The sequence below is a fragment of the Carettochelys insculpta genome, chromosome 30 (assembly GCF_033958435.1).
Source record: "Carettochelys insculpta isolate YL-2023 chromosome 30, ASM3395843v1, whole genome shotgun sequence".
Taxonomy (NCBI): Eukaryota; Metazoa; Chordata; order Testudines; family Carettochelyidae; genus Carettochelys; species Carettochelys insculpta.
This window is the reverse complement of record NC_134166.1, coordinates 10,204,365-10,213,867: the sequence shown is the minus strand read 5'-3', so window position 1 is coordinate 10,213,867 and position 9,503 is coordinate 10,204,365. Positions and strand designations below refer to the sequence as shown.

Genomic DNA, 9,503 nt, shown 5'->3' with positions numbered 1-9,503 from the left:
CAGTGCTGCCGGCCTTTCCCACAGCACGGGGGGCCAAGGGCAGGCCCCGCTGGGACTTGAGCTCTGTGCCTGGGTAGGTCCCTCTGCCCCCAGGCACTGCAAGCAGGCTGGGCCTGGAAGCCACTCTCAGGGGAGGGGGTGAAAGTCCCTGCACAACTAGTCAACCTACAGCACTGTGCGCCCTCAGCCCAGATCTGCCTCAAATGGGCTGAAGGCTTGAGGCACTCCATGTTCCTGCCCTCAAGGACTGGGCTCAGCGCAGCTGACTGTGCGTCCAAGACCCCATACTGCTCACAGCTCAGGGGGAGTCCCCCACACTTCGAAAGGGGCTTTGTGCAAAAATGTCTGTGGGGAAACTCGGGATGGGAATCTTGAGGGACCCTCTCCATACCAGGGTCTGCCCCCTTGCTGAGGACATTCGCCCAGCCTGCAGTGAGGCCCCTTACAGGAACAGAGAGCTCCCAGCCCAGCCCAGGTCTGGCTCTAAACAGACCTAGACAGCTCTCTAGAGGAAGCAAGATGCCAGGGAGTGCCCAGCCCAGCCGAGTCCTAGTGGATGCCAGGCCGGAAGGGGGAGGGGGCGGGAGGGACACGGCAAATCTCACCCACCAGCCTAGGCAGCAGTGGGGGGAGGGGGTTGAGTCTTACCCCCAGCCACTGACTCTGGCCCCCTTCAGCCCAAACACTTTAATCAGGTTCCCAGCCATCGCACATGGAGTGAGAACGTCACACAACGCAGCAACCGACGAACCCCTCCCCACCGCCCCGGGGGCCCACAGCAGGTGGATACACACCCCTCCCCCCGCCACCTGGGGGGACTCAGCCCACATCACACCCCAGCACGGGAGGGGAGGGAGAGCCCCATGACGTCCCCTCCCCAGCTCAGCCACGCGCAGAGAAGCGGTTTGTGCAAGGAGGGACACAAGGTATCAGATGCCCCCGGATGCCAGAGCAGCCGCCCGGGGCTGAACCAGCTGCAGGCCAGCCCAGCAGGGCGCTGGCTCTATGGCACAAAGGCTCCCTGAGGCAGGGAGGCGGAGGGCAGGCCCCCACCCCCCTCAGGCTGCAGCAAGCGGCTCCGTCCCACCTGCGTGGCTGGCATCCTGCCCCTGCGGAGCCAGCCAGGTGGAATCCAGCCGGTGCCAGGCTCTTCCCTGCGCCCACCAGCTGGGGCGAGAGCACGAGCCCCCGAGGGCCTGGCCCCCTCAGCCCACGATGACGCTGAAGCCGCAGTGGAAGCGGTTCTTCCAGTGGTTGAGGAAGGCGCCCAGGGCCAGGGTGACGGGCAGAGGTGGCAGCTTCTTCTCCAGGACGCCCCCCACGCACCAGTTACTGTCCAGGAGGCCTGTGGGGGAAGGGAGAGGAGCCACTGGGCAGTGGGGAAGGGACAGAGACCACCACGCTCAGCCCCCCGCAGCTCAGGACCTGCCCCGCGTTCCCAGCTGGAGAAGCCCCAATGAGGTTCCAACCTCCAGGGCCTGCTCCACACCCTGCCCCCAGTCCCAGGGGCTCTGGCCAGCTGCGATGGGCTCCTAAGCCCCACTCAGTACCCAAACCTCCCAGCGCGTCCCACCTGGTGGGAGCCCCAGTTGCACAATGGGCGCCTTGGGGCTGCACTCAGAGCAGGCCTCCGGCACATGGTCTGCCTGAGCCTTGGGGACCAGGTGGCCAGCTCCCCGGGGGCTGCTGCTGAATCAGGGGGCTAAGATCTGAAAGCCCCAGGCCAGAGGAGCTGCCAAAGCGGCAGAAGGCACCAGCCAGAGCGTGGGGAGCTCAGGGTACAAAGATGGGGTGTTCTCCCAGGGCAAGGCTGAGCCCCCATCAGCAGCTGCCTCCTCCCAGCCCCAGCAGACCCATGGGCCAAGTCATGGGGACATGCTGGCTGCAGTCTCTGCCCCTTGTGCTCCAAGTAAGGGGATGGCCCCCCCGAGCAGGGACAGTGGCCCACACAGATAGATCAGGGCTGTCCCTACAGGAAGGGAAGCGGCAGCCGAGGCAGGAGAAAGCAGAGCTGGCTCTCATCTAGGGGGTGCCCTCTCCAATCCAGCCGAAGGGTGAAGGGACAGACAAGAGGGACGTGGGGGCTCTCCCCTCTAGGGGGTGCTGGCTCTGGTCCAGCCTGGGATAGGGGGACTGGCTGGCTTGGTGGGGGTAGGAGAGATTTTACAAAGCCCTTTCTACCACCAAGACAGCCCTTAGTATAATGAAGAGGTGGGCAGGTCATCACAGCCCTCTGCTGGATGCGACGCAAACACCGCTGCTTTGTGCATCAGTCCCTATAATGCTTGTGACTGAGGAGATTCCCCGACAGCTCAGGGACTCCAGGTCTGTGCCTGTATAGCTGTGGGTTTGCTCTGCTGCAAAGCCCCAGGATGGTGCTGGGAGCTGGACAAACTGGCACGTTCCGGCACGGCACAGAGAAGCCAGGGGAAAGCGGGCACAGGATGGGCTCCAGGCCTGGGCCAGCCCTCAGCAAGGTGGCAGAGGGCTCAGAGGCCTAAAGCGCTGAGTGAAACTGGGGAGAGCCCAACTATGAACAGTCCCAGCCTAAGTCCCATTCAGCTCCCACCATGAGCACGCAGCCATGGTCCTGCCTCAGGAAGGTTGCTGTCACCCTGCCCCTGGATGAGTCCGGCACATCCCCGGGCAGCCCCCTGCCCCGGCGAGGGCTGGCTCAGCTCCGCTCTCACCTCGGAAGGCCATGTTGGCCTGGGGCAGGCTGAGCTGGTAGCCGAAGGCGAAGCTCGTGTCCTGCAGCCGGGTGTTGGCCTCGAACTCCACACCGACCTGCACCTGCCGGGGAGGAAGCAAAGGGTGAGAGGTGCCCCAGGGCTGCTCTGAAGGGTGGGGTCAGCCCTGGGGTGGGGTGCGGGGGAGCTCACCTGCTCATTGGCTTTGTGGTAATAGCTGGCATGGGCCCCACCATAGCCAACGTTCAGTGTTGCCACCCACTTGAGAGCTGCCGAGACACAGAGGGAGTGAGGCTGGTGAGAGGCTGGGGACCACCTTGCGTCGGGCAGGAATGCAGTGGGGTGGGGGAGGCCAGGCAGGAGGACAGCTCAGGTAGGCCCAGTACAGGCTTCACCTGCAATGCCTCTCTGGGCTGGCCCAAAGCTCCCGGCTGGCCAAGGGCTGAGCTCCCCCACCTGCCCATTCCCCCTGCGGCTCTACGCAGAGGTACCGTCGTGGCCTCACCTGGCATTTCTGCGCTCTGGGGTGAGCCCCCTTCCCTCCCCACCCTCACCCTGCCCCAGGGCTGGTGCAGTTACCCAGCTGGCTCCTACCCGTGTACTTCCCTGCCAGAGTGACGATGGCGCCCTCCTCGCCGGGGCGCCGGTGATACACCATCTCCCCACCCAGCACCAGGCGCGAGGTCACGCTCTGCAGGAAGTGTGCCACCACGATGACTGCAGGGAGAGGGAGACCATCAGCCAGGCCCAGCCTCGCACGGAGGCGTCCAGCCCCACCTCGGGGGCCAGCCGCAGGGAAAGAGAAGCACAAAGCAGGGAGGGGCCTGCCCCAGGTCACGGTGACTTGGTGCCAGAACTCAGGAGCCGGGCTCTGAGCCCTTGGCAGCTCTGCACACTAGCCCATACTGCCCTCCCCCTCGGCTGAGGGGGACGCATCAGCCCCACAGCACAGTGCCTGATGGTTTGTAGCTGTGCAGCCAGGCACCAGTTGCTCCATGCCCGGGGTGGGGGCCAGCTGGCGCCAGGCCCTGAGCAGGGGGTGGAAGGAGACAGGGCGGGAAAGGGAAGGACAGGACATGAGGCAGGAGAACAGCGCCCACGGGCCAGGCCAACCTGACTGGCCGAGCACGTCGGGGTTGCCCAGCGTCAGCGTGGCTGTGAAGTCATCGCCGCGGAGCTCCCCGTCGAACTGCCATGTCACAAACCGGGCCTGTTGTGTCTGCGGTGGGGGGGGGGGAAGATGGGGGGGGCTCAGCTCGGGGCCTGGCACCCCCACTCCCCCCTACGGCCCCACCCCACGCGGAGCTGAGACGCAGCAGCCCCTCCCCCAGCTTCAGCCTCTCCTTTCAGAGGCAGCATGGCAGCCGGCTGGGCCCCAGGGGACCAGCCCAGCCCAGCGCAGCCACCACCAAGGTCCCAGCCCGCCCAGCAGTGCGCACGCAGTGGTGCCCCCCCGCCCCATACTGCCCACCTCCACTTCTCCTCTCACCCCCACCTCCTCCCCCCATCCCCCACACTCCCTCCTTCCCACCTCCCTACAGGTGCCCTGCCTCCCCTGAGACCCTGCCCCACACACAGCCCCTCTCAGCACACCGCACCCCCCATCTGTCCCCCTTCTCCCGCCCACACTCACACCCAGCCTCTCTATGCCCCTGCTTCCTTCAGACAGGTCAGGCAGCCCCAGCGTCCTCTCCCTTGGCATATGCCCGCCCTCCCACCCACCCCCACGCCCTGCCTCCCCACCCCCATGCCCCTCGGGGAGGCCCCACCTGGAAGACAGCCTTGGTGCGGATCCGCTCCGTCACCAGGTGCAGCACCTGAGCGTGGAGGCTCCCGAAATTGTCCATGTCCCCGACAAGCGTGGGGAAGGCCTGTGGGGGAAGGGGCACAGCGCTGAGATAGGCCAGGTCCCACTTCGGGGAGCAGCAAGCCAGCACCCCAGGCACAGACCTCCTGCCCGGGGCCTGAGCGCAGTGAGGCTGGCGGCTCTGAGCCAGGCTCCCAGGAGCTCTAGGTGCGCTGGGGGCTGCCAAACCTCTCCCCCGCAGTGAGGCTCTGCCCCATCCCTCGCCCCGCCTTGGTACACACACAAGCCCTAGCACGGGGACTGAGCACAGACTGAGCTCCCCCATGGCTCCTTCCAAGCTAAATACTCGCAAAAGGAGCATGTGGACAGGGACCAAGCCCCAGCATCTCCCCTTGTCTCCCCCCACCCCCCCGCATTCCCAACTTCCCTCCAACAGCTTCAACAACGCGCCCACACGGACCAAACACACACGGCCCAGGCCCTCCCCGGAGCCCCAGCCCATGGGGGTGGCTGCCACGTCACTGGGCCTCAATGTCCAAACATCCTGATGAGGCTCCAACTCCCCCTGCAGTGGCTCAGAATGAGGGATGCACCAGGTCCCCTTGCTTGATGGTGATGGGGCCTTTGAGTCACACCCAGGTGCTGGGTTCTCTCCCTTGCTGGCCCTAGACACAGTTCCCCCAGCCCTCCTCCACCACGCTGCAGGGACACCGCAAGGAGCCCCTGCCCTCTCCTCCGAGCCAACTGAGGGGCACCCACAGCCACCTTGGGGGGAGTACCACTGCTGGGGGTCACAGCTCCAGGCACCTGGTTTGCCCAGCACTCCCTGTGAGCACCTGGGGTGACGTCACCAGTTGGACACCCACATGAGCAGGATCCAGGGAGTCTAACCCGGACGGGGGTGAGCGGCAGGGCTGGCTCCCAGAGGCTGCTGCTGGCAGGTCAGACGCCCAGCCCAAGACAGAGTGATTCCCCCACTGAGCTCAGTCACTCACCTGTCCAGGAACCCAGCCAGGCTACATGGCGTTCCCAGGCCACCCTCAGCAGGGGACCCACCTCACACTGCCACTCAGCTCCCCGTGAAGAGGCCTTTAGCAGCACTAACCACTCTCCCAGCCCTGTTCCTCCCCTGCACCAGAGCAGTCAAACTTGTGGCAGAGATGGGGGAAGGGACGCAAGTCAGTCACAGAGGTGGGACTGGAACCCAGGAGTCCTGGTCACATATCCCCGCTTACGTGAGCAGACTTTCTAACATGCTCAGCCGCCACAAAGTTCAGGTCCCTGCCGTCCACTGAGAACAGGGGGAGCTGTGGGGTGCTGAGATCTGGGCAGGTCAGACCTCACTCCCTCCTGGCCCTGGGAGCTGAGCAGACACGTGGCTCCCAGCCCCGAGCCTTTACGTCCCAGCTCACCTCAGTGGGACTGAGCTGCTGGTCTCCCACGTAGGTGGTGTTGAAGTGGTAGCTGGACTGGCCGACTGTGCTCATGTGAACAGTGTGGGAGACCTGGGGAGGATGCAGGCATCAGGCTGTGCTGAGGGGGAAATGCTGTGTGCAAACCCTAAGGACTCCGGCTCCCTCTAACCCAGCCACTGTGGACAGCGCCACCTGGCCGCGTCCCCCCACAGCCCAGCTGCAGCTCCCTGTCTCAGGGGTTGCCTATGACTCTGTGAGGCGGCGGTTCCCAGAGAACACAACCGTCTGTCAGGGTGAATGGGACCCTGCCTGTTTGCACTGCACACTGGAATATGTAGTCTCTGCAGGCTGCGCCTCCAGCACAAGCATCTGAGTGTCCGCACCCTCACCCTGCTGAGAAGCGAAGTGGGGAAAGCAACAAAGCCCTGACTTGTCATCTCAGCCCCCATCTGCAGCTCAGCAGTGCCTTCCCCTCCACGCCCCAGACCAATCCAGCCTGTGGGAGGCATCTCCCAAACAGCCTGTTGCGGGGAGCAAAGCCCAACTTCGAAAGGGCACACGCCCACCTCCCCCATCTCTACCCACCCAGGCGCCTCTGCCTGCCCGCCTCTGCAGAAGAATGCACCGGAAGATGCCCCCAGCTCCCCAAGGGGAAGAGGTGCTAAGCAAAGGCCTGGAGGGTCTGGGGCAGAGAAAGCCATTGGAGAGGCAGGCTGTGACTGACCTGAAAGTGGCTGCTCAGGGCCTTGTTGATAATCAGCTTCACCCCTTCCATCTGCTGGGGGAAGACTTCTGCAAGGAGACGGGCAGAGAGGGCCTCAGACACACAGCACCAGAGCCAGGGCAGCTGGTTCCTCTGCACTCCAGGCCCCACAGCCAGGGCAGAGCTCAAGGGCAACAACTCAGAGGAAAGGCTGCTGGGGGTCTTTGCCCGTGACAAGGGTTTGGGCTGACATGGCCAGCACTGCACCCCGCCCCGCACCTTGGGCAGGACTTCCCTAGCCACTTAACATGCTGCCGTTCGAGGGCGCCCATTCACGGGCCTCCCGTACACACTTGGTCACTGGCCATGCTGCCAATCGCAGCGCAGGGGCCTGGAAAGACGGGAGAGCCCAATGGCACAGCACCCTGATGGGAAAGGACAGAGCTAGGGCAGAGCTAAGCCCCCCACCGCCAGCACTCCTGCCCTGGTCCCTGCCGCACTGGCAAAAGAACACCCTCCACTCCCCTCCGCTGCTGCTGTCCCAAGGGTATCCCAGACGAGGCCTGACAACTCCAGGCACCTGGAAAGGATGAGGCCAAGGGCAGAAGGGGTGGGGCTTAGGGCACCCTAAGCCCCTCCCCCGCTATGGTTCAATGGGGCCCTGGAGCTGCAACCCCTGGCATTGCTGAAGTAGCAGCAGATGAAGCACCAGGCCCCTGTGCAACTGCCCCCTTCATCCCCCCAGCGACGGGCCTGGCTGTGCAGCGGCCTAATAAGCCCATGCAGGGGCTCAGGGTTATCCCACACAGAGCTGCTGCAGGCAGGAGAGAGGCACGCTCCTCCAGCCCCACAGAGAGCTGCTGCAGCGCGTCTCAAAGGGCTCCCCCAGCCGTTCCCCACAGCGCTGAGCTGCCATAGCAAAGAGAGGCGTGTCTCTCCCAGGGGAGCCTGTACCTGAAACTCTTCAAACCCAGCCCCATCCCAGATCCCACACCTCTACTCTCCACCCCAGTCCTGAGCCCCATCCCACACCCCAAATCTCTCAATCTCAGCCCACGTCAGAACCCACATCCCCAGTCAGAGCGCTCTCCTACCCGACCCTAGGCCCCCTCCCACGTGCTGCACCCTTGGCCCCACCCCTGAATTTTGTGATGTACACCAATACGGACACGTGGACGTGAAAAGCTGAAGGGAACGTTGGCTCAGACCCACCTTTGCATTTCCGGTGGAGCTCATCAAAGCTGCCTGGGTTGGTAAGCGGCTCCTCCCGGCGCAAGGGTTTGTGCAAGATGGGCACGGCTGCCAGCACGTTCCCCATGGCACGTCAGGCCGTGTGGTCTGGCCCTGGGATGCAGGGGTGTGACCGCCCTCCAACCCACCCTCCAATCCCTCCTTCCTGTCCAAGGAGGGAACACCCAGAGAGTTTGGGATCAGCAGGTGCCTGCAGGTTCCCCAGTCAGCATACCCCTGCCTGCCCCCAGACCCCAAGATACCCCCCCCACATGACACACCGTAGGGTCCTACACTCCCCAGCACAGCTTGGAGCCGGGCCAAGGGCTGGCAGCCCTCAGGAACTAAAACGCACAACCCAGCAAGGGGAGAGGGGGAAGAGGGAACGGGCCTAATTGCTGATGGGGAGGGGGCAGCCCCAGACAGAGGACAAAGTGCTAGTTGGCAGGGTGCGGGCTAAGGCAGTAGGGATGCAGGAGTGGGAGGCAGCTCCCTGGCTGGAGTCTAGCTGGCAGCCCCCCTGGGAGAAGGGCCCATAGGGATGCAGGCTGAGAGGGCTCCTGCGGGGGCTCCCGGGAAGAGATGGGTCTCGTGAGGGGCTCCCCAAGCAGGGGACTCGCGGGGGTGCTCTCCGGGCAGGGGTGGGGGCTGATTTAGGGGTTCCCTGGCCAGGGGCTGGGGAGAGTAACTGGGGGGACCCCCCAGGCTCGGGGGGTTCCCCCAGCCGGGATTGGGGGCCCCCTGGCGGAGCAATGGGGCGCTAGTTGGGGAGCTCCTGGCCGTGGGGGGGGGGGCTGCCCCACGCCCGGCGCTCACACAGCCCGACCCCCACGTTGGGCTCCGCTCACCCCAAGCTCACTGGGCGCCGCCATCTTGCACCCGGGCACCGCCCCCGCCGGAAGTGGCTTCACGGGAGCGGCCGCGCCCCCGGCCGCCATGTTGGAAGCGGGCAACCCCGCCCCCCAGGCGTACACGTGCTGGGTGGCCGCGGCCGGGTCAGTAGGGCGGGAGGCCTGGAGCGGAGCTGGTGTTGCCCTTGTGTTGCCAAGAGCCCCTCACCCTGGCATCCGGCCCTGCCTGGCCAGGCCTTGGGGTTTGCCCCTCTCAGCCCCATGGCCAAGTGTCAGCAGCCCCAGGGACCAGCTGTCGGAGCCGGGCTCGGGTGTCAAGGGTGCTTGTGACATTGGATGGCTCCCATCGCCCTTCCGTGCCTCAGTTTCCCCACCTGTACAAGGGGGCACAGACAGCACCACCACCACCCTCCTGGCTGCTGGGGGGCCAAGGCCACTAGTCTTTGTGATGCACCAGCTAGTCACTAACCATTAAGTGGGGGCTGGGGCACGGAGACCTGAGCAAACCACAGCCTGGGCAGCCGTGACCCTCCTGCACTTTCTGTAGGAGGTTCCCTTAAGCCATTGCTCCCTCCCGCTGGTGTCTGTATGGTGTGGGGTGGGGAGACGAGTGACCCCTCTGTACCGTACAGGGGCTGTGGGGCTGGTGTGACAGGCAGATTCCTGCAGAGACCCATCAACTTATATGAAAGTGGGGCAGCCCCCCCACGAGCCGCTGCACAGGGACCCCCAGCCCCCAGGACCCCCTGCCCAGGGAGGCAGGTCAGAGCAGGGTGGATGGTGTGTACCACATTTCAACTTCCTGGT

At 64.9% G+C, this 9,503-nt stretch overlaps 1 protein-coding gene across 1 annotated transcript; it reads right to left on the bottom strand.

Moving 5' to 3' along the window:
- Positions 1-684: 684 nt before the first annotated feature.
- TOMM40L (translocase of outer mitochondrial membrane 40 like) lies at positions 685-8,063 on the bottom strand. The gene is made up of 9 exons (XM_074980562.1): positions 7,828-8,063; positions 6,637-6,704; positions 5,910-6,002; positions 4,460-4,561; positions 3,804-3,909; positions 3,285-3,407; positions 2,883-2,959; positions 2,691-2,793; positions 685-1,345 (listed from the first exon to the last, which is right to left on the bottom strand). The coding sequence occupies exons 1-9, from the start codon at positions 7,931-7,933 to the stop codon at positions 1,206-1,208; spliced, it is 918 nt and encodes a 305-aa protein (XP_074836663.1). The 5' UTR covers positions 7,934-8,063; the 3' UTR covers positions 685-1,205.
- Positions 8,064-9,503: the final 1,440 nt, after the last annotated feature.